This window comes from Schistocerca cancellata, chromosome 4, assembly GCF_023864275.1.
Source record: "Schistocerca cancellata isolate TAMUIC-IGC-003103 chromosome 4, iqSchCanc2.1, whole genome shotgun sequence".
Classification (NCBI taxonomy): domain Eukaryota; kingdom Metazoa; phylum Arthropoda; class Insecta; order Orthoptera; family Acrididae; genus Schistocerca; species Schistocerca cancellata.
Window position 1 is genome coordinate 726,694,186 of NC_064629.1, and position 26,202 is coordinate 726,720,387.

General features: G+C 43.0%; 1 protein-coding gene across 1 annotated transcript in view; it reads right to left on the bottom strand.

The window, feature by feature from the left end:
- The window catches only part of LOC126183446 (cullin-1-like), a 230,191-nt gene that overhangs the window by 195,042 nt on the left and 8,947 nt on the right, over positions 1-26,202 (bottom strand). The window contains exons 3-4 of the mRNA XM_049925437.1: positions 13,034-13,181; positions 9,715-9,824 (exon numbers count right to left, since the gene is read on the bottom strand). Coding sequence (XP_049781394.1) covers positions 9,715-9,824; positions 13,034-13,181 — 258 coding nt within the window. The remainder of the gene's footprint in view (positions 1-9,714; positions 9,825-13,033; positions 13,182-26,202) is intronic.

The window sequence follows — 26,202 nt, forward strand, 5'->3', positions numbered from 1 at the left end:
GGGGGGAACAGCAGAAATGGGAAAAGCAGTTTCAGTAGTGTGGATGATCGCACCTGAGGTGCTTGTCCAAGCTCATCAATACAATCCAACAGAGAAGTAGTGAATGTGATGACAGAGGCATACAAAGGCTCTGTGAAGCGCACAACATTGTAATCAGTCTGTCGTGCTGTGACAAGAAAACAACAGGATCGCCCCAGAATTAGGGGCAGAGATTGTTATATCGATAGCTGAAAAGATGTCACGAGTGGCTCTGATTTGGGTAGAAGAACCATCATGGTCTGTGAGAAGCTGGTCAATTAGAAGGCTCCTACCAGACAAAGTAGCACTCCCCCAGGAGGTTGTGTCCATTGAAGTCTCAAAGCAGGAGAAAAGAGGGGCGGGGGGAGACGAAGTCGTTGGATTAATGCGGTCAATTCAACCTAAGTAATTGGCCTGCCTGGAAGTAGGTAAACACTGGTAATGGTAATCACCAATGTCATTTGCATCTGCACATGTATTGCCTCCAATGAGGTACAAAGAGGAATCTATCCATCAATGATATCCATATGAACCAAAGTACAGACCCCTCCAGATGCTCTCTCAGGACCACTGCAGTCTGACAGAATGCATGATAGCTATGGAGGATTGGAGAATCATAATCAGTAAAGTGTATTTCTTGAAGAGCATTGCAAACTGCAGAAGAAGAGAGAAATAATGTGTTGTACTTCTGAAAAGTGACAGTAGTACCCATTACAATTTCACTGAATGATCAAAAGACTGCAGCCAGGTTAGGCACAAAGGGGCCAGAAGGACCACATATGCCACAGGATCACTGCCTGACAACAGTTTGGACTGAACCACATCCACAAATGTCAGCTCAGAATCCAACTACATGGGGGAATCTGGAGACTCTGGGGCATCTGTCGCCTCTAGGGCACTGTAGGAACCTTGTCCCAATTGTTATTCTTGTTCTCCTTCATAATCTGTGATGAGCAAGGTTCGTTCAAGGTGCTATCCACAATTGAGCACGGGGACAGACAAAGAACGGACAGCCCTGGGACCCACAGGCTGTGGCTCCTTCAGCCATTGTTTGGTGTTTGGCCTCCTGTCCAGGTGTTGCCAGGAAGAAGCTGACAGGGTGAGTTGCAATCTGTGGTTGTTTGCAAATTATGCTGTTGTGTATGGGAAGGTGTCGACATTGAATGACTGTACGAGGATACAAGATGACTTAGACAAAATTTCAAGTTTGTGTGGTGAATGGCAGCTAACTCTAAATGTAGAAGAATACAAGTTAATGTAGATGAGTAGGAAAGACAAACCCAGGATTTCAAATACGGCATTACTAGTGTGTTGCTTGACATGGTCATTTTGATTAAATATCTAGGCATAATGTTTCAGAGCAGTATGAAATGGAATAACTCTGTGAGAATTGCATTAGGGAAGGTGAACACTTGGTTTATTGGGAGAATTTTGGGAAAGTGTAGTTCACCTGTAAAGGAGCATGCATATAGGATACTAATGTGACCCATTGTTAGCAGCTGTTACCCGCCACCTGGAGTGTGGCAAATCACTAACAATCATATGACCCTCTTGGAAGAATGCACATCATTTGGAGACAAATGTTGCTTGACAGTTAAATGGTTGCAGTTCACCATATATAGCTGTTACTGAGACTTTCTGAATGTTGAAAATCATTATGTCAGAATGATCTTTCTTAAACAATAAAATCCTTTACTGACAAGTTAGGGCAAAAGCACTTGTTCCATGCACAAAACACAGGATTCACGCTGCCACCACTTCATCTCTCTATTGAACCCAAAGCAAACAATGTCACAAATGTTAAGACTCTTTTTGACTTGTAGCTATTTTATGTTGCTTAAACAATTTTTAGTATGCAAAATCCAATATGTAACTGCAAGAGAAAAATTAGAAGTTCAAACGAAAAAGTAAGAGTTCATAATTAACACATAATGCCATGGTCACCTGGTCACACAGTGCACAGTGTGAAATGGTGGATGGTGTGTGACCACAGCTGGGCAAGGGACCTGCCGAGTGTACACTTCCAATCTCGATGCAGCCATGAGCTGTTTTGAGGAATTTTTTCTGGAAGATTTTTCTATTACTGATGGATTAGAAATTGAAGTGAATATCTTTGACATTCTATCAGACTGATAAATTTAGCAGACAGCCAAAATTTGGTTTAAAAATAATTGGGGAATGTGGGGACTAACTTGGGCCTGTGTGTACCTTTCACAACATCTGCCTCCAGACCATGAGCTGATACAGCTCCGTTAACAGCTTGAGGAGAATAACATACTTTCTCTAGACAATTCCTCATCCTGCAGAGTGTTACCAAATCACAAATATAGCCTGACAGAGTTCTGAGGGGCAGCTGGGTTTACTGGGCACCTTAAGTGAACTACTCAGACTTAGTCTCTGCGGTATCTGGCCAGCAGCTAGGTTTTACGTCCAAAACTGTGTATTATCTTTCAAATAATAATAACGAAAATAGTAAAAGTAATGGCATGGCGTATACATCAAACATCCACTGAAAATACACTCCTGGAAATGGAAAAAAGAACACATTGACACCGGTGTGTCAGACCCACCATACTTGCTCCGGACACTGCGAGAGGGCTGTACAAGCAATGATCACACGCACGGCACAGCGGACACACCAAGAACCGCGGTGTTGGCCGTCTAATGGTGCTAGCTACGCAGCATTTGTGCACCGCCGCCGTCAGTGTCAGCCAGTTTGCCGTGGCATACGGAGCTCCATCGCAGTCTTTAACACTGGTAGCATGCCGCGACAGCGTGGACGTGAACCGTATGTGCAGTTGACGGACTTTGAGCGAGGGCGTATAGTGGGCATGCGGGAGGCCGGGTGGACGTACCGCCGAATTGCTCAACACGTGGGGCGTGAGGTCTCCACAGTACATCGATGTTGTCGCCAGTGGTCGGCGGAAGGTGCACGTGCCCGTCGACCTGGGACCGGACCGCAGCGACGCACGGATGCACACCAAGGCCATAGGATCCTACGCAGTGCCGTAGGGGACCGCACCGCCACTTCCCAGCAAATTAGGGACACTGTTGCTCCTGGGGTATCGGCGAGGACCATTCGCAACCGTCTCCATGAAGCTGGGCTACGGTCCCGCACACCGTTAGGCCGTCTTCCGCTCACGCCCCAACATCGTGCAGCCCGCCTCCAGTGGTGTCGCGACAGGCGTGAATGGAGGGACGAATGGAGACGTGTCGTCTTCAGCGATGAGAGTCGCTTCTGCCTTGGTGCCAATGATGGTCGTATGCGTGTTTGGCGCCGTGCAGGTGAGCGCCACAATCAGGACTGCATACGACCGAGGTACACAGGGCCAACACCCGGTATCATGGTGTGGGGAGCGATCTCCTACACTGGCCGTACACCGCTGGTGATCGTCGAGGGGACACTGAATAGTGCACGGTACATCCAAACCGTCATCGAACCCATCGTTCTACCATTCCTAGACCGGCAAGGGAACTTGCTGTTCCAGCAGGACAATGCACGTCCGCACGTATCCCGTGCCACCCAACGTGCTCTAGAAGGTGTAAGTCAACTACCCTGGCCAGCAAGATCTCCGGATCTGTCCCCCATTGAGCATGTTTGGGACTGGATGAAGCGTCGTCTCACGCGGTCTGCACGTCCAGCACGAACGTTGGTCCAACTGAGGCGCCAGGTGGAAATGGCATGGCAAGCCGTTCCACAGGACTACATCCAGCATCTCTACGATCGTCTCCATGGGAGAATAGCAGCCTGCATTGCTGCGAAAGGTGGATATACACTGTACTAGTGCCGACATTGTGCATGCTCTGTTGCCTGTGTCTATGTGCCTGTGGTTCTGTCAGTGTGATCATGTGATGTATCTGACCCCAGGAATGTGTCAAAGTTTCCCCTTCCTGGGACAATGAATTCACGGTGTTCTTATTTCAATTTCCAGGAGTGTATATCTGTATTGCTCCTGAAATCATCTCAATATTTTAAATGTGGGAAATACACATATTGTACATTCCACCTGAATTTTCCATTGTTTGAAATACACAAATCATGTATTCTATAAGGCAATTCAGGAAGAACGTGCTATATTCAGAAAAAAGACAGCACTGACACTGAGGGTAGCACTGACATTTACACATGAAATGTTTTAACATTGTTACCAAGATATTCTGTTCATGGCATAAGATATAAGCTGAGAGAAATAAGATACTGGAAACCCCTAGGTGGAATACAAACAGTGGCAGAAGTTAAGGTAACCACTCAACATGTAATTATGCATGGCTACATGGTCTCAGTATTGAGCAATGTAGCCTTTTGTTTATCCAAAAGCTTAAGAGTCCAATTTTCTTACATATCTGTCTACTGTTCAGTGCTATATGGTTAGTGCTGACCTTTACTCCTCCTACTGTCAATATGCACAAAGACATAACTAGATAGAAAGTACTGCTTAGATGATCCTGCCAGCTTTATCACAAAAATATATAAATGATCTCTTAATATAAGGGCTCATCAAAAGGCAATGTGGTGTATAACCACAGACATGTAGGCAACAGATTAGTGTGGCATTCATGTCTTCCAAGACACTCTAGCACCGACTCTATAGTTTTAATCTCTTCCCATGTGATTATCATGCCTTCAGTGCCTTAAAGAAGGCCTTGAAAAGTTGAATATTCCTGTCAGACAAGAATGTGCAGCAGGTAATAATGGATTTATTCGTGCAGCAGGACACAGTGTTTTACCAAATGGGTACCTTCAACTGTTGCTTTGGTGGGATGCCTCAATGCTCATGGCAATTTTTCCTGATTGGCATACTAATTCTTGACTGTACGACCTTCAAACAGAAACTTTTTGATCATCCCTTATACAATTTATAAAATTCTACAGCCTTAATTAATGAACACCTGTAGTATCAGAATATACAATATCTGTGCAGAGATTATTGGGGTACACTCACTCCCACTTCACACTCTCCACTTCCCCATGTGATAAACCTCTCTCTCACCTGTAAACTAAAATCCAAATTTGGTATGATTACATGGCTCAAAATGCTAGAAAGTAATAAATCCCATTTTTTTCCGTACATTATGTAATATGATTTAAATGCTGGATGAAGCTTTGAATGTAATGGAATACAGCTCTCTAATATTTTGTGCGTATACTGTCAGGTCAATCATACCCGGACACTTACTAGCAGATATTAATATGAGGTGTGCCCACCCTTCCTGACCTCTGCTGTGGAGGCGAGGTGATGGCAGCCCGTTCTTCCTCAGTAGTCAAAACCAGAGAAGGTAGTAATGTTGGACGCTGGGGGCTAGAGCAAAGTTGATGTTCTAAGCCATCCCAAAGGTGTTCCACTAGGTCGGGTTGGGACTCTGGGCAGGTCAGTCCATTCCAGGAATGTTATTGCCCACAGACCATTGGCTCAAAGATGCTGCTTTCTAACAGGGTGCATTTTCATGCTGATACGATCAATCATCGTCTCCAAACTGTTCCTGTACTACATACAAAGCTGTAAAATGTGTTATCTTTCTGCATTTAGTGTTTTTTTAAGTTTGTCAAGGAGACCACACCTTAACCACAAAAGCACCCCCATATTGCAACATTGCTTCCTCCATACTTCACAGTTGACACAGTTTGCACAACACATGATGGCACATAATTTCCAAGAATTCACCAAACCCATTCCCTTCCATCTGATCACCACAGGGTACAGCACAGTTCGTAACTCGAAATTACTCATTTCCACTCATCCACTGCCCAGTGGCATTACTCTTTACAGTACCTCAAGCATTTCTTACTGTCTACTACAGAAATGTATGGCTTATGTGGAGCTGCTTGACCACTGTATTCCATTATCTTGAATTCCCTACAAAGTCAGTGAGTTAGCTGGATTGCCGGTAGCAATTTGCAACTCCATGAGTGATCCCTTATGTTGATTTCATCCAATTTTTTATCACCACTGTCCATAATGCTCGACACTGTCTGTATGTCAGTGCATGAGGTCTGACTAATTGTGGTTTAGCTGTGTTTGTTCCTTTGCAAGTCCACTTCACAAATATATCACACACAGTCATCTTGGGCAGCTATAGAAGAGTTGAGATGTTAATGATGGATATGCTACTCAGGTGACATCAAATAAATAATCTACACTCATTGTCATTTAGCTCTCTTGACTGACACTCTGCTGTGATTGCTTCTTACATTTTATTCTCCTCTTCCTTTTGTACTGGTGGATCCGTCTCTTGTGACATCTGGTGGCCACTTCCCCATCTACATCTACATGATTACTCTGCAATTCACATTTAAGTGCTTGGCAGAGGGTTCATCGAACCACAATCATACTATCTCTGTACCATTCCACTCCCAAACACCTAAACCTTTCTGTTCGAGCTCTGATTTCTCTTATTTTATTTTGATGATCATTCCTACCTATGTACGTTGGGCTCAACAAAATATTTTCGCATTCAGAAGAGAAAGTTGGTGACTGAAATTTCGTAAATAGATCTCGCAGCGACGAAAAATGTCTTTGCTTTAATGACTTCCATCCCAACTCGCGTATCATATCTGCCACACACTTTCCCCTATTACATGATAATACAAAACAAGCTGCCCTTTTTTGCACCCTTTCGATGTCCTCCGTCAATTCCACCTGGTAAGGATCCCACACCGCACAGCAATATTCTAACAGAGCACGAACGAGTGTAGTGTAAGCTGTCTCTTTAGTAGACTTGTTGCATCTTCTAAGTGTCCTGCCAATGAAATGCAACCTTTGGCTTGCCTTCCCCACAATATTATCTATGTGGTCTTTCCAACTGAAGTTTTTCGTAATTTTAACACCCAGGTATTTAGTTGAATTGACAGCCTTGAGAATTGTACTATTTATCGAGTAATCGAATTTCATCGGATTTCTTTTGGAACTCATGTGGATCACCTCACACTTTTTGTTATTTAGCGTCAACTGCTACCTGCCACACCATATATTTTCTAAATCGCTTTGCAACTGATACTGGTCTTCGGATGACCTTACTAGATGGTAAATTATAGCATCATCTGCGAACAACCTAAGAGAACTGCTCAGATTGTCACCCAGGTCATTTATATAGATCAGGAACAGCAGAGGTCCCAGGACACTTCCCTGGGGAACACCTGATATCACTTCAGTTTTACTCGATGATTTGCCGTCTATTACTACGAACTGCGACCTTCCTGACAGGAAATCACGAATCCAGTCACACAACTGAGACAGTACCCCATAGGCCTGCAGCTTGATTAGAAGTTGCTTGTGAGGAACGGTGTCAAAAGCTTTCCGGAAATCTAGAAATACGGAATCAACTTGAGATCCCCTGTCGATAGCAGCCATCACTTCGTGCGAATAAAGAGCTAGCTGCGTTGCAGAAGAACGATGTTTTCTGAAACCATGCTGATTAAGTATCAATAGATCGTTCCCTTCGAGGTGATTCATAATGTTTGAATACAGTATATGCTCCAAAACCCTACTGCAAACCGACGTCAACAATATAGGTCTGTAGTTCGATGGATTACTCCTACTACCCTTCTTAAACACTGGTGCGACCTGCGCAATTTTCCAATCTGTAGGTACAGATCTATCGGTGAATGAGCGGTTGTATATGATTACTAAGTAGGGAGCTATTGTATCAGCGTAATCTGAAAGGAACCTAATTGGTATACACTTTGGACCTGAAGACTTGCCCGTATCAAGTGATTTGAGTTGCTTCGCAACCCCTAAGGTTATGTAGGGTTCCCAATACTTTTGATCAGATCACTTACATAATATCACGCTGCTAACCTTCAATATTTTAACTGCTGCTTCAGTTTGTAATAATAGTCAGATGTTACTTTGAGCTTTACTTGAAAATGCTGCAGTGTCACACAATATCCATCTTGCAACTACAGCCAAATTCATGTGATGCTGCTGCTAGCAATATGCTGAACTGCTGACTCACAAGTAAGCATTTATTGGCAGTGTGATTGAATATCACTACTGTTGCCATTGCTGTGTTATTCAGTCTGATGACTGGTTTGAAGCAGCTCTCCACACTGGTCTATCCTGTGCAAGCCTCTTCATCTCTGCACAACTAATGCAACATTCAGCCATTTAAACAGGCGTACTGTATTTGAGCCTTCCTCAACAATTTTTATCCTTCACACTTCCGCAGTCAAATCCATGGTTTGTTGATGCCTCAGGATATGTCATATCAACCAATCCCTTGTTTTAGTCAACTCACCACTGCTGAAACATGAGATTACAACTTATGAAACTGTAAGGTCAAAGGTCACCAGCCTCACTTTGATTAGTGAGACAGGGGTAATGGGCACTACTCCAACAATATCCTGCAGCAACCTAACTGCACTCAAAAAGGTTCACGATCTGACCAGGGGAATATAAACCACAGCACTCTAATCAACGCATCATTTCCACAAGGCTCCTTAATACTTTTCAGAATTCTTCACCAAGACAACACAGGATGACAGTTCAGAGTCAACAGATCAAAAGGCACAAAATATTTTAAGTTTGTGTGTGAAGAAATACAGTTTTTTGCCTCAATTAAAACAAGCAAAGTTTGTTTCACGTCTCCCCCTTCTTCTTATAGCTAATCTCTCCACAATGAAATATGAGGCCTGTATCAGCCCAAAATGTGCATGGGCAAAGCCAACACCTACCAACAGTCAGAAACTGATCATTATTCCAAAGCAATGCACTTTAAAATCATTGTAACGTTTTTTTTTCTTTTTAAGAAAAACTTCATCATTGTGGTATTCTAACGTCTAATTTCTGAAACCAGCAACACAGAAACAGTACCTATGTCCTCGAGGACTCTTACCTTGTCTCCTAATCAAGAATGCTGCAGGGTATATCTAAGATTTCATGAGCTCCAGTCAAGTCCAGAAATTTGTAAACATTCAAGACTTTCAGCCAACTGTGACAGTTGTAAAATGGTTGGCATTTTTCACTGGTCACCTCTTTTCTCTCACTAACAGCTCTTCTTTGGAAAGAATTTCCTCTTATTAGAACTCCACTTCATAATATTATTTCCAACTTTATAATATTGAAAAAATACCCAGCACAGACTACAATATTTGGATTGCATTTTGAGTCTCCACTACAGCTCACATTAGGCAAGTCATGGAAAATCATTTCAAGGTCATAGTCAAAGTGATAGTCTCTAACCCACAGAGATGATGAAAATTTTATCAGCTTCCAGCCTTCACATTATGAACAACAACGCTCACATTCCTCAGGCACAGTTGTATATCAGGCCAGATTCAAAAAGACACAATTCCTCCTCCAAAAAATATGCAGCAGACAACTCCTCCTCCAAACACTTCACTTTTCACACTTTGAAATAACATGTTACAACATTTTTAAGAATTTCAGCTGAATGCTCAGAAATCAGTGTTTTTCCCTACAATTTCTGGTACATTTTACAAGATACTGTGTTAATTACACGTAAATAGAATACCCTGGTAACTATTAAGAATAGTAACAGCATTCACAATAAAAGGACCACATTTCCTTAGTCTCTTCAGTACTGCAACTCTTGTTGTTTTGAATTATTCTTGGATCTTCATGCACAACCGTAACTTTTTTTCTTAGTATATGGTTATTACTAGCAGTGGCAACATATGTCCTACTTATTTCATGGACATTTTCAACATTATGTAAAGGTATCTAAAATGATGCTTACCTGTTAAGGTAAGCGCAGATTCCGTTCAGAACTTTGGAACTGAACTTGAAGTCTTCCCATTGCTTTGTGTAGTACAGGAGGAGATTTTCATCCACAAGTTCAGCTCCCTCCTGCAAAACCAATTGACAACCAAATTTCACAAACATATTACAAAATAGTAGCCAAATGACGTATGAAACACGTTAGTATTTCACATTGATACCTTACTACACAACATTGATACCTTACATACATCTTGACTCAATCAATTTATATTGGTGTAGCCAATTTGAATCCTTTAGTGCAGGGGTCTCCAAACTACGGCCCACAGGCCGAAACCGGCCCGCGAGGGCCGGCAAACCGGCCTGCGTTAGCTGGCCGGACATCCCCGGTATCCGGCCTGCCAAATATTTGAGGTGGTACCTATACTGCCAACAATTTAGTTTCGAGGCCTTTCGAGGCCTATCGCGACCAATACACCGCGACATTGTCGGAGCTCTATCTTTACAAAGCAGAAGGTCATGGTTAAACTTTTGGCTATCCAAATAATACACATTGGTTTGTTGCTTCACTCCACCATGAAATATTGACATCCCCACTGCTCTTTAAAAATTCTACATTCACTGTCAACCTTTTGTTTCTTTTCCATATTTGTACAGAACTTCGCAAAAGATTGTAACCTGAAAATAAATTTGTGCTATTTAATACTAATGAAACTAGGGAGTAGTCTGCCTAAACAAACTGCAATGAATTTATTTCTACGGTACTTTAATTACTAAATTAAATACTCACAATTACACTGTAGTTCCACTAAAAAATACAGTGAAGAAATACTCAAGTCGTGCTATACGTATTTCGATTTTCAGATTTTCCTTGTCTCTTCGAATTCAAGCTTTGAATTGTCCAACACTTCGTCGTCTCAACTACTAGTACAGTGCATAAAACACTAAAAAACTTGTGAGACACTCGCAAAATAGACACAATCACGCAACAGAACTATCAAATATATGCTCTGGCTCTGCTATTTGCTACAAGACTACATAACAACTTATTGTTGCGCCGCTTGAAATAAAAATGCGTTGACATACACTACCTCTGTTACGTCTTGCAGTAATATTGTTTCTAACAATGATTTTGAGATTTTGTTCAACTTTGCAGGATGCTTTCGTGAAGACTGTGCAGTGACATACTTTTTTGTCGGTGAAATTTGCCAGAATAAAATACGCCAGAATTTTGGTCAGGTACGTCCACTAATCAAAATTATGTAATTAAATAAAAATCTTAGTTCGTTTCAGTGCTAGGTATTCCCACAACCTTAGATTTTTGCGATTTCATCTTTCCTTTAGCCTTACATTATGGTGATCATGGAATGCTAGGGTGCTTTAATTGCACTAGGTAGATCTTGACCCTTATGACTTTGTGGAGGAGTCAACGTGGCCCGCGGACTAAAAAGTTTGGAGACCCCTGCTTTAGTGGAAGAAATGTTAATCACCAAAATTTAACTGATAAAGGGATAACGGTGTCCAGTTCCAAATCATTAGTTTGTGTACCAATGTCCTGGGTTACAACACCAAACCTCTGCAAACCTTTATAAAGAGAGGGTACATCACATCTTTGTGGGTATCATTTTAGCTACCTCTTTCTCATCCTTGAGAGCAGTAAGTTATATGCCACCACTGGGGTAATTCCATCAACACAGACAAAAAATTATGCTCTACAGACAAACATTCATTGCATTCTACTGTAACTGAACCAGACATGTAGAATGTTCAAGCTATTACATACAGTTATGTCTAATTAGACGTCTGGACCAATTTATGTACTATAGAAGATAAGCAATGAAAGGAGGCACTTTTTAACCCAATTTTAGCAAATACAGAGTGTGACATTTCTGTAGTAAGGTTGAAGTCTAGCTGACAAATTTGTTTCTTGTAGAATGTCTATTGCATCAGAAGTAGCAATTACAAAAACACAAAATCATTTGTAGCTGAAGAGTATGTGTGTTTTGTTGTCAAATTAAACAAATGACTGCTTAAAAAGTGTAAAAAACAATGTACCCTACATTTGAGCATTTAACTTAGAAAATAAATACTGTATAGTGTCTCCACTTGATAAACATATGTTCTACGAATAGAATAAATTAATACCATCATAAAATGGCAACAAAAGGAAAAGCACTTCAAAGATATCACTCGCACAAAATATCATTAATGTCCATCAGCACTGAAGGCCATACCAGGTGGCAACTCAAACTTTTCCTAATTAACACACTTTGAAATATTAAGTATTTCAAAATTTGAGGTTTATGAAAATCAACAAAATTAAATGCTACATTAAAAAACACACAATTCCCTGAGATTTTATGGAATTCCTGAAATTCCCTAATTTTTCCAGGTAAGATCTAATTCCCTGAGAATTCCAGAAGAATTGCCACCATGCATCGATACACATGTATGTTACATTAGCTGTTTCAGTTAGTTTAACATATTTCTGTTATTCATTACACACACACACACACACACACACACACACACACACACACACACACAGAGAGAGAGAGAGAGAGAGAGAGAGAGAGAGAACATCTATTTCAAATAATTGATTGGTTAGTGGTTAACTTTTAGTTCAGCCTTTTCAATATGATGAAAGATGAAGCACATTCAGCCACTACCCTGAACACACTTTTAGATCGCAACCATTTCACTTCATGTTAATCACCAGTCTAACGGTGGATTTATGGATGATTATATAAGTGAAATGTAAAGGGTCAGCTGTGCATTGAAAGATTTATAACAGCAAAATATTATTAACTTGGAGGTTTTCCAGCAGCAACTTTCTAATTTCTGGCTAGGAAGTAGCTTTTGTAATGACTGAGGCACACACATGGATAAGCAGACTTTCTTCCAATAGTGGACATCATCTACAGTTAAGGCTCCTAATTCTCATTTGGGCATGTGTTATGTAGCATTTAAAACAAATTGCTTGGAAATATTTTTCAATTGGAGAATCTCTGGTTTAAGCTACAGAATAACATTAAACTGGGTAGACAGAAAATACAATTCATGTGCTACACATTAGGCAGCTATAAGGCTGGGAATAGTGCACAAAAAGAAAAGGCATTTACACAGTTCCACTTTTAACAGCATACATGAGGTCATAATGATTATTCACTGAGACATATGTTAATTATCAGTTCCATGCTGTACTCCCCTGACATTTCCTTTCTCCTATCTCTCTTTTCTTCCCTCCCTCATTCAAACCATGCCATGCCTCACAGAATCTCAGTTAATCACTAACTCAAATAAAACTTAATAACCATTTACACTAAACACTGTCTTACCACCACCATATCTATAAGATAGAGCCTGAGAAACGTCGTCAGTCTATCATACAGTTTCCAGACGTTCAGCGGAACCATACAGTTCTTTGGAAAGTTTGTTACTTCATCAATTTTTGGATAAACACTTGTACAGTAGTTATAAACATGACTGGAAGAGTGTTAAGAAAAATTTGATGTACAACTACCATAAATACTCACTCCTATATATTTATTCACACCACATAAAATTTTTTTTGTATCACAAAATCAACACAAAATATTGAACAGCAATTATTTCAAGAGGTATGTAAGTTCATAACAACCATTTCATTAACCCTGAAACACAGTCATGTCTACCTTGCAAACCCACAGAGAAAAAATTTAGTGGCAGCAAACCCAGAAATCTAAGTTACCAGTATTCTGCTCAAATTACTTCTAGTTATGCTGGTTGCCTCTTTAGTAGGACTGCCTCAATTATTTCTTGAAATACTTTTTTCATTGTGCTTACAGAAAAAGAAATGTGTAGCCACAAATGCTTTAGACACAGCGCTTGTTCACAATTTCAGAGAATGGCACCATAAAATTACATACTAACATTAAGTTTTTTTCCTACATAAATAACACATTCATATTATAAAGGCTAATGCCATATTGACATAACCACTCTCTTCTGTCTATGACCATTCATTTCAATTCCATGTAATTGTCACATTGTATCCTCTTCCTGGTGTCTTCTGAATTCTTCCTAGTCTTCAGAATAAGATTTTCACTCTGCAGCAGAGTGTGCCCAGATATGAAACTTCCTGGCAGATTAAAACTGTGTGCTGGACCGAGACTCAAACTCGGGACCTTTGCCTTTCTTTCAGGAGTGGTAGTTCTGCAAGGTTTGTAGGAGAGCTTCTGTAAAGTTTGAAAGGTAGATGATGAGGTACTGGCAGAAGGAAAACTGTGAGGACGGGGCGTGAGTCATGCTTGGGTAGCTCAGATGGTAGAGCACTTTCCCGCGAAAGGCAGAGGTCCCAAGTTCGAGTCTCGATCTGACACACAGTTTTAACTTCCTAGACTGTCCTATTCATTTTCTTTCCCATCATTCCTTCAAGAATGTTAATGATGAAAGTGCTACATCTGATGATATGTCCAATAAATTCAATTTTCCTCTTTTCCATTTTATTTCACAATCTCCTCTCTTCATTCACTTTCCTTACAACTTCAAGGTTGCTTTTTCTTTCGATTAAGCTTATTCTTGTCATTTGCCACCATATACATGTATCAGCAGCTTCAAGTCTATTTCTTTCCAATTTACCCGGAGTCCAACTTTCAGTTTCATGGAGTGGTGTAATCAGTAACTTTGGCCACCACTTTTGAGCTCATTTAACCATCAGCCACTAGCAACACTTGTAAAAAGGACATGCGCAGCACTATTCATGACAGTTCAAAGCAACATCGATGTTGTCTCTGAAGTTTATAAAGAAAAACCTGAAACATAAAAAACCGAGATGTATAAATTCGTGTCTTTTGATCTAGTTATGTTAGACATAGCTTTGCGTCAGGCAATGATCGTTTTTGGATTTGACGATTTTAAAACTTTCAGCTTTACAGTTCAGGTCATTGTCAACTTTATTTCATCCAGCACTTCCTTCTCCATTGTACAAGGGTACATTAACACAGGTTCTCTTCAGTTTTCTTCATACTTGTATGGGATTTGAAGTTCAGTGCAGACATCAATTTTCTAAAGCAGTACGAAGGAATTTTTTTTGTATCTGTTGCCCTGAAAGATTAGAATATCTTGGAGTGCTGTTAATACAAGATATCTTTAATTTATTAATGTAGTTGACAGTTGCCGAGTGTGTGGCTTACAAACATATTCATGAAGCTGGTGGTTTGATTCTCATTAACAGTGACCTTTTTTGTAGTATTAGTTGCATTATTATAAATACAAATGTTAATCAATGAAAATACTGAATCTTACTTTTATTAAAAATTAAAATCTTTTTATTTTTAATTACTGGTTGTATGAAACTAAATTCAAATTTAATATACTTATAAAATGCCCTACTGTTAAATGAAAGAAGCTATATATATCACTAACACTGTTCAATTTCTAAGAAATACAGTATTCAATTTTTTTATGTTAGGGATATCTGTACCAAAATTTCAATTTATTGTGAATATTCCAATTTTTCAAGTCATTAGTATAATCATAGGAAATGAACTGACTGGTTTGTTGTAATTGAGCAAAGACTGTAATCAGTGCCAACTCTTAGCTCATTCTTTGTCCAAATGGACTGCTTCCTAAATTAGGAGGTGCAAATATTTTTCAAAGATAGATCTTGCTCGCATGTATCTTCATCTTGATGAGGTGACCATACAAATTGTCATCAACACAACCTTCAGGCTTTATCAGTACAGCAGGCTGTCATTCAGAGTGGCTAATACACATACAATTATCAGTTTTCTAGTTCTTCCTCAAACAGCTCACTCACATTACACTACAATGCATAAACCACATCAATGACAATTTTCCTTGGGGTAAGCCAAGAGCTACCAAATTACAAGCTTGAACACGCAATATGTATTGTTATGCAGAATACATTCTCAAGGCTACAAATTTCATGTATCCATTGAACAGACTTAATCATTAAGACACCCTTATCACTGGTCTCACAATTGTACAAATTGTTTGGTTTATCATAACTAAAGTTTCTTTCATTTCGGCCCTTAGCAAATTATGATCAGAACAAACAGTTATAGGAGCAGTTATCTCAATATGACAATGGTTGTATGTTAGCACAAACAAATCCAGATAATACCAAGCAACCTGATGGACATAGAACAAAAAATTTTAATCAGGCACAAAATAATTATTTACAATTCAAAACAAATTTTACCAATTCTTTACATAATCAAAAAATTTCTTGTCTACTTTTACAGTATAACATTCCATTTTGCAGCAGAGCATACACCATTAGCAGCCATTTTCTGGGCCATAAAACAACCTTTCCAAAATGACAGCAGCATGTGTAATGTTGGGAACTTTTCATGGAAGTGTGAAATATATTCTAAAGCTATGTCCATCTCACTAATATCATTTCATTCCTCTTGCCTCCCTATGAGCCTGAGCACAGCATCTGACAACTAAGAAATCATTTGTTTTCAGCTATACAATTATCTCCAAACTCCTCATTTACTTCATACACTATACTGCTAGTGTATTTTACCAAAGGTTGTCTAGGGGCAACTAAAATTTACAATACACCAAGAATCTTGTTGGACACCTCTTGTTGGATATCATTTCTACTGGCATGGACTAACTGAACAGGTATAAAAAATCAATTTGCTTGCTTTGTATAGCAGCTCCAGCTGATCAATTGTTCAATTGTGCACAGATTGTATACATCGTATAGTTTAGTGGCATTCTTATGAGAAACATAGAAGTGAATAGCAGCTCTTATTTATCCATGTTTAGTTGTGCTTTTTACTTCTGTGTAAGAATTTGTATAATTTTCAATTGTTTGTGTACAGTGAGTTAACTGTGTTGTGTAGTTTTTCACTGCTGTAGAAGCTAGTCTCTCTCTGTTTACTTGATTACTGTGACCTTTGTGGTTGGCTTCTTTCTCAATTAGTTCTTGATTGATGAGTCTTACGTAGTAGTAAATGGATAGAGACACTGTTTGTTGTGTGCAGACACAAGGAGACGATGTTCTCATTTCACTGTAAACATCTGGCAACCCTGATGTTACTGATCTTCCAATGCTCACTGTTTGAATAGTTTGCCCTCACATGAGGGTGCATGACATGCCGTGATGGGTTCGCACATGTCTGGACTGAATGTGAATATTTTTTTTTTTTTTTTTTTTTTTTGTGGTTTTAGGGCGCACAACTTCAATGGTCATTAGCGCCCTGACGACGTTAAGAATGCACCGCAAGGCACAAGTTTAAAACAACAACTAAAAGAGAAAACACGATAAAAGACAGACTGACAGGCATAAGATTAAAAAACAGCATCATCAAATGTCCTTAGTGAGGTTTGTCAAATTGATAAAACGAAGAACACGAGCAGCTGCTCGTGGGTCATCCGCTAAAACGGCATCTAAAGTACATGGCAGGTTAAGATCGAGACGCAGTGCGTTAAAATCCGGACACGACATTAAAATGTGGCGGACCGTCAGCAATTGCCCACATGGGCAAGAACGGCGCCGGCGCAGCTGTCAGCAGATGGCGATGGCTGAACCGGCAGTGTCCAATCCTTAACCGGGCCAAAACTACCTCCTCCCGCCGAGAAGGGCGTGAGGAGGATGTCCAAGCCATGGGAAGAGGTTTCAAGGCCCGAAGCTTGTTGGCTGTAAGGGCAGCCCAATCGGCATGCCACAGCGATAAAATGCGCCGACAAATAACCCTGCTAAAATCTGACGAAGGGACACAACAAGAAGCTGTCCGAAGCTGGAGGACCGCAGCCTTGGCCGCGGCATCTGCAGCTTCGTTCCCAGGGATACCGACATGGCCAGGGACCCACATAAAGCTAACCGGAGAACCGACGTCCACCAGCTGGCGAAGAGAACGTTGGATCCGGTGCACAAAAGGGTGAACCGGATACGGATCACTGAGGCTCTGGATGGCGCTCAGGGAATCGGAGCAGATGACATAAGCAGAATGTCGGTGGCGGCAGATGTAAAGAACAGCCTGGAAGAGGGCAAAGAGCTCAGCTGTGAAGACCGAACAATGGCCATGGAGCTGGTATTTGAAACTTTGTGCCCCAACAATAAAAGAACACCCGACCCCGTCATTGGTCTTAGAGCCATCTGTATATATGAAAGTCATATTGATGAACTTCGAACGAAGTTCCAAAAAACGGGAGTGGTAGACCGAACCGGGGGTAACCTCTTTTGGGAGCGAGCTGAGGTAAGGTGAACACGGACCTGAGCCTGGAGCCAAGGTGGCGTGTGGCTCTCGCCCACTCGAAAGGTTGCAGGGAGTGAAAAATTAAGGTGTTGAAGGAGGCAACGAAAGCGAACTCCAGGGGGTAGCAGGGCAGAGACATACAATCCGTATTGACGGTCGAGAGAGTAGTCAAAAAAGGAACGATAAGACGGATGGTCCGGCATTGACAGTAGCCAACAGGCATACCGACAAAGCAGCATATCGCGCCGGTAGGTGAGTGGCAATTCGCCAGCGTCAGCATGAAGACTCTCTACGGGTCTAGTATAAAATGCTCTGATCGCAAGTCGTAAACCCCGATGTTGTATGGAGTTGAGGCGGCGTAAGATGGATGGCCGTGCAGAGGAGTATACGAAGCTCCTATAATCCAGCTTGGAGCGGACGATCGACCGATATAGACGAAGCAGGACGGTTCGATCCGCTCCCCACGACATACCACTGAGAACACGGAGGACATTTAAAGAACGGGTACAACGGGCGGCCAAATATGACACATGTGGAGACCAGCTAAGTTTCCTGTCAAATGTAAGGCCTAAAAATTTGGTTGTCTCCACGATTGGGAGAGCAACGGGACCGAGTCGTAAGGACGGTGGGAGAAACTCTTTGTAGCGCCGGAAGTTAATACAGACCGTCTTCTCGGCAGAAAAACGGAAGCCATTGGCGACACTCCAGGAGTAAAGACGGTCAAGAGAACGCTGAAGACAGCGCTCCAGGACACGTGTACACTGCGCGCTGCAATAGATGGTAAAATCGTCCACGAAAAGGGAGCCTGATACATCAGCTGGGAGGCAATCCATTATTGGATTGATCGCGATGGCGAAGAGAGCAACGCTCAAAACTGAGCCCTGTGGCACCCCATTCTCCTGGTGAAAGGTGTCGGACAGGACAGAACCCACACGTACCCTGAACTGTCGATCCATTAAAAAGGAACGAATAAAAAGAGGGAGGCGACCGCGAAGGCCCCATGTATGCATGGTGCGGAGAATGCCCGCCCTCCAACAGGTGTCGTAAGCCTTCTCCAAATCAAAGAACACTGCCGCGGTCGGGCGCTTCCGCAAGAAGTTATTCATAATGAAGGTCGACAAGGTAACCAGATGGTCAACAGCAGAGCGGCGGCTACGAAATCCACATTGTACATTGGTAAGTAGGCGTCGAGACTCGAGCAGCCAAACCAATTGAGAGTTAACCATTCGCTCCATCACTTTACAGACACAGCTGGTAAGCAAGATAGGTCGATAACTGGAAGGCAAGTGCTTGTCCTTCCCTGGCTTAGGAATCGGGACAACAATAGACTCGCGCCAGCATACGGGAACAAGTCCCTCAATCCAGATGCTATTGTATGTACGAAGAAGAAAACCTTTACCCGCAGGAGAAAGGTTCTTCAGCATCTGAATATGAATAGAATCAGGCCCTGGAGCGGAGGACCGTGATCGGCCAAGAGCGTTTTCGAGTTCGCGCATGGTGAATGGGGCATTATAACTTTCACAATTCGAGGAGCAGAAGTTAGGTGGCCTAGCCTCCTCTGCCTGTTTGCGGGGGAGGAAGGCAGGGTGGTAATGAGCGGAGCTCGAAACCTCTGCGAAAAAGCGGCCGATGACAATGGAGTGTAAACGGTACAAATGGAAAATGTAAAAGTGGGGAGAGTAATGCGGATGGCAACTGCCTGCAGGCTCGTGTGCAACGTGATGGGATCGTAGTAAATATCATCCTGGACCAGCAACATAACCCCTCCATGAGCTGGGATACCTACCACAGGGGGTAGGTCAAAACGCACAGAGGTGTAGTGTGCCAAGGCAATTTGATCGCATGGGCGTAGCTTCGTTTCCTGGAGGGCTACGACGAGCGGACGGTGCAAGCGGAGCAGCAACTTCAAGTCCTCTCAGTTGGAGCGAATGCTGTGAATATTCCAGTGAATAAGTGCCATCGTAAGAAAAGGAAGATGAAAGAAGGGGTCACCTCGAAGGCCGCTGAGGGCCTGGCTTCGAGCGAGCACTGCCGCCGCTATCAGTAGGCGGACAGTCATCGTCCATTGGGTCTATAGGTTCATCGGCCATCTTGGGAGGATGGCTGAGAGGGGGAGCTTCCTCCGCCGGTGAATGGCCAGATGTTCGGCTACCAGCGGTGCGGCCAGGCGAAACGGATGACGGCCTGGGGCGGCAACCGCTGGGTGGTGCAGGAGAAGAAATGCACCGTGACGGAGAAGGAGAACTGTGCTTCCTATGAGCCTTCTTGGAAGGACGTTTGGTGGAAGTACCGGTCGAAGGCTGGGAGGTCGAGATACGTAGGAAGTCTGCACGGGATGGTTCCTTCTTGAAGGCCCGTGCATCTGACTTCGGGGTCTTCGTCTTAGCAGAAGCTGATGAAGGGGCTGGTGTCTGTGGGGTGATGGGAGGAAGAGGAGACGTCGACCGCGCGATCTTAGCACTGGCCGAACGGACGACCGTGGTGCTGAAGGTCAGATCGCATGTCTGGGTTGCCACCTCCCTGGTAGTCCGAGGAGAGGCGAGGACAGTACTGTATTTCCCCGCTGGGAGCAGCGCGGGCTTCCTACTAGCCAATAGCTTGCGAGCAGCCAAGGTGGACACTTTCTCTTTGACCCGAATTTCTTGGATACAGCGTTCTTCCTTATAGACAGGACAGTCGCGGGAGGGTGCGGCATGGTCACCATGACAGTTCACACAACGAGGAGACGGAGGTGGACAGTCACCCTCATGGGCATCCCTGCCACAAGTGACACATTTAGCCGCATTGGAACAAGACTGTCGAGTGTGATTGAAACGTTGACACTGGTAGCAGCGCGTAGGTGTCGGGACATAGGGGCGAATAGAAATAACCTCGTAGCCCGCCTTGATGCGCGATGGCAGCTTAACACTATCGAAGGTCAAGAAAAGTGTCCGGGTCGGTACAAGGTCATTGTTGACCTTTTTCATGACCCTATGGACAGCCGTCACGCCTTGCTCAGCGAGGAAAGATTGAATCTCCTCGTCAGTCAATCCGTCGAGGGAGCTAGTATAGACTACACCACGAGACGAATTCAAAGTTCGGTGGGCCTCCACCCGGACAGGGAACGTGTACAGGAGTGTGGCCCGAAGCAGTTTTTGTGCCTGAAAGGCACTCTCAGTTTCTAGTAATAAGGTACCGTTACGCAACCTGGTACAAGATTTGACAGATCCGGCTATGGCATCTACGCCTTTCTGGATAACGAAAGGGCTGACAGAGGAAAAATCCTTTCCGTCCTCAGATCGAGAAACGACGAGGAACTGTGGGGCAGGCGGTAGTACTTTTGTCACTGGTGGCTGGTCACGTTTCCGTTTTTGGGCAGAAGTCGAGAGAGATGGAGTGGAATCCATTGCGGAGGAATCCCCCATGATTGCCAGCGTCTCCGATGGCGCGCTCCTTCCTTGTGGGGACCCTCTCAGAGGGCACTCCCGCCTTAGGTGAATGTTTACACCTCAGGTCACACCTCCCGAGAAACAGACGGAGGGACCAATCGGCATGGTCAGAAGGTATCAGCTCAGGCAATCACCCCTCCCCAGGCCTGGCCTTTACCAGGGGGTACGCGCGTGCCTTTCATGTCTACCCAGGGCGGGGAATTACGCGTTACCCCGTCACCGGCTACGCGTGCGAACGCGTGGGTCGGCCTTCAGGCACGCACAGGGAGGAAGGAAGAAGAGGAAAAAGAAGAGAGAGAGGGAGAAAGAGGACAGACTGTCTCAAATGCCGAGGAGAAGAAGGCAATGAGAAGGCAAGGAGAAGAAGGCAATGAGAAGGCAAGGAGAAGTCAAGGGAAAGAGTAAGGAAGACAGTGAGGTGGAGAAGAGCAAAGAAAGGAACCAACAAAAGGAAGGAAGAAACGAGAAGTGAAAAACCAAAATGACCACAATTATAGGTCGTGGAACCGTCTGTCTCCGGACGCAGGCGCTAACTACCCCCGTGAGGGGGATGGACTCCTTTTAGTCGCCTCTTACGACAGGCAGGAATACCTCGGGCCTATTCTAATCCCCGGACCCGCAGGGGGGGGCTGACGGTTCTGCCAAAGGCTACTGAACACACTTGATGCAACCAGCTGTGGTTAGTGGTTCATGTTACCACAAATGATGCCTTCTGCTTGGGTCCTGAGGCTATCCTCAGATCCCTTTGGCAGCTGGCTGAATTAGTGAAGGCAGCTAGCATTGCATGGTGGCTGTAGGCTAAGCATATCCAGGGCTAATCACAGTCTCTGGCTTGGAGCAGAGTGCAAGGTCTAAATCAGAAGCTCAGACAATGCTATAATGATATCAGATGCAAATTTCTTGAACTCCACTACACAGTGGGGAACTGTAGAGATACCTGTGAGGTTTAAAACAGGTTATGCAAAAGAGCTTGGTCACCTACTGGTAATTTACTGCATGTCACTGGAACAATGAAGGGTGACTGGAAAAATGTGCAAGTAATTCTCATTTCCGCTGAAGGCTGTCATGTGCATTTATTTATAGGCCTCTAACATTGATGTGAACCTGTAATGCATTATGATGTTCTTGGAGAATGAAAATCTCCTGTATAAAGAAATCAACATGGATTCTACAAACAGGTCTTGTACAACTCAGCTCACTCTGTTTGTGAGATATTAAGCACCATAGACAAAGGCACTCAGTTTGATGCCATTGTCCTTTAGTTCTGGAAGGCATTTGATTGTCTATTATGAAGGTAGTATCTGCTCCCGAAAGAACAGATACCATTTATGACTGTGCAGCTTCTCTAGAATGAAATGATAATTAAATCGGCACCCCAGCTGCAAACAGGTGTTGACATACATCATTGGGGACATGTTGAAAATGTGTGCCCCGACCGGGACTCTAACCCAGGATCTCCTGCTTACATGGCAGATGCTCTACCCATCTGAGTCACCGAGGGCACAGAGGTGCCTACAGGGACTTATCCCTTGCTCACTCTCCATATGACCCACATCCCCAACATGTCCACACCACTACATTCATACTGCCATGAGTAATGAGTGTGATGGGCAAACATCTATTAGGTGCACTACAAATATAGTGGTGTGGACATGTTGGGAATGTTGGTCTCACGGGGAGCGTGCAAGGAATAAGTCCCAGCAGGAGAGCTATCCTCTGTGACCTCGGTGGCTCAGATGGGTAGAGCGTCTGCCATGTAAGCAACAGATCCCGGGTTTGAGTCCTGGTTGAGGCACAGATTTTCAACATGTCCCCAATGATGTATGTCAACGCCTGTTTGCAGCTAGGGTGCCAATTTAATTATCATAGCACTTGATTGTGTTTCACCATCACATAGTGAACCAAATATCAGTTTACTGAGTACTGGACCAGATTTGTGATTGGCTACAAGCCTTTTTTGGGATTATCTCAAGGGAGTGTTATAGGACCACTACTATTTACAATTTATATAGCCTGTCAACAAAACTGAAGCACCTGGAAAACTGTCAGATGTTAACATAACTTCGAACACACACACACACCTTCAGCAAGTACGTAAATAATTTGAGTTTTAATTCTCTGTGACACGTAGAGTAGCCACAATACTGCATTCATGTTGTTCATGTTTAGTGTTGTTACCATGCCTGGCAGGGTATATAAGGAGTGTGGAGAACATGAGACAATGAGTGATCACTGAAGGATAGAGATGCCACATACCCACGTGAGACAGCACTACCAACACCTGACGGAGTTTGGATGCGGCCTCATTGCAGGTTTTCATTGGCCTGCTGATCCACTCATGCAATATGCAAATTTGTAGGGCATTCAGATGTGACAGCGGCCCGATGTTGAATTGAATGGGGATGTTAGAGCAGGCATATTCATCACCAAGGTTCCAGTTGACCATGTCTGACCACCACAAGATAGGATTTCCATTTTGTGCACCAAGCACTCAGTGAGCCCGTCACAGCTGCACCTGCCATATAGGAACAAGTAATGGACTCCCTGCAACATTCTGTCATCCTGCACCATTGGTCAGAGACTAGCTGCATCTGAACTAGGGAATTACTGTCCTATGTGCGAGCTGTCATTAGCACAACACAAACACCTGCATGCAGACTGGTGCTGTAGCCAGGAATCATGGACTGCTGATGAATGGCATCATGATACGTGCAACGATTAATTCTGGTTATGCAGTACCCTAGATGAACATCAACGGTGACTGTTGTGGTGGCTTGGGGAGAGGTCCCATTTTTCCACTGTTTCCGACAGGCCCAACAGTTTAACTCCTGACAATCAAGTGAGGAGCTATCTTGTGTGTCTTCAGGTCACAGCTGGTAGGGATTGAGGGAACTCTGGAGGCACACTGACACACCACAGACATCATGCTTCCTCATGTGTTATCTATCATGGGACAGTACCGTGGTGCCATTCTTCAACAATACTTGTCCACACATGGCATGTGTCTTCATGAACTGTATGCATGATTTTGAGGTACTCCCATGGCCAGCAACATCTCCAGGTCTGCCACCCTCAGATGTCAACTCTGTCCCAGTGCCAAAATCCAGTAAATAAAGGATCAGTTACAACTGTTGTGGACTACCTTGACTCAGAAGAAGATATGATCCCTTTATGACATCCTTCCCAACTGAATCAATACATGCATCCATAACAGAGGAGGTGCAATATCATATTGATAATTGGGCTCATATTGCCAAGTTCTTTGTAATTTAGACTACCTTGTAATCACTGAAATAACTTCACATGCCCTCTCAAACTGTGAAATTTCGTTTAGTTTTCTCCTCCCCTTCTGGGTGCTTGACACTTTTTGCCAGGCAGTGTGTATTAATTATCTAATGGATAACATTGGTGGTCCCATAGCTATTCTTCGACAGTGCTGTTGTTTGTCAGAAGGTTGCAAAACCAGAATACTATAGCAAAATGCAGGAAAACCTGAAGAGGATCTGTGATTGGTGAAGCTGGCCTTGACTGTAAATAAACGTAAGTTAGTGCACATAAATAAGTGAGGAGATTTACAACTGTTCAATTACAGTATTGGTGACAAATCACTGGAAACAGTAATTAGTGTAAAATACCTAGAAGCAACCATCTGGAGTACCCTGAATTAAAATGATTACTTAAAACAACTCACCAGAAAAGCAGGTGTCAGACTGAGTATGATCATAAGAATCTTAATGACATGTAATTCATCAACAAAAGAACTGGCTTACAAAACATTAGCTCGACTGATTTTCTAATACTGTTCATCAGCCTGGGACCCTTACCAAATAGGTTTAATAGAAAAGAGAGAGAGAGAAAGAAAGAAAGAGAGAGAGAGAGAGAGAGAGAGAGAGAGAGAGAGAAAAGGTCCAATGAATAGTGGTGCATTTGGTCATGGGATTGTTTAACTCTGCGGGAGGGTGTTATGGAGATGATCAATAAACTTCAGTGGTGGATGTTACAACAAAGGTGTTGTGTATCATGGAGAGGTTTACTGTTGAATTTTCAAGAAGTCAGGCAACATATTACTTTAGCCCACATATGTCTCAAAATAATCATGATGAGAAAATTAGAGAAATTGTCATATGGAGCTTTACCAACAACCATTTTTCCTATGCACAATTTGTGATCTGAGCAGGAAAGGAGGAAAAAGGTTCTTTGCAGAGTATACGTGTGGATGCAAGAAATATCCATAGCATGTGTTTCCTTCAACCTCTGGCTGACACCATTTAGTCACTGGGGAGTGAACACAAATTTATTTTGCTTAGTACATTCTGCAAGCCCATGATGAGGTTGATAATAGTTACACTTTTTTATTTTCCACTTGTTGAATATGCACTCAAACATGACATTAGTAGTGATTATTAAGACACTTATGTCTTTCTAATTAGAAGACTGCCACAAATGATTTATTTCTGGTAACGATTTGTACACAGGTGTCCTGATCTCGACGAGGTCTTTTAGCAGGTGCTTGGGATGGATGCCCACCTGATGTGGGCAACACATGGTGGTCCTGTGTAGACAATAGCCACCAAGAATATCATGTTCAGGAGCCACCACAACCAATCCTACTGACAAGGGTAACATCATTCCACACCAGCACCTAAAACACTGGGGTTGCCACATCCATGCGGCAGCTTCTAACATGAACCCTCGTACCTTGGATGTCACCATTGCACCTGCAAATTTCAAAGACCTTGAAGACATCACAAACCAGCTCATTGGGCCCTCCCAGTGCCAGGGCACAAAACAAGACTGCAACAATGGCAGAGGATTCCGCCCCAACTCCAAACCCAATGAGGAAGGCCAGACAGACCAATTTTT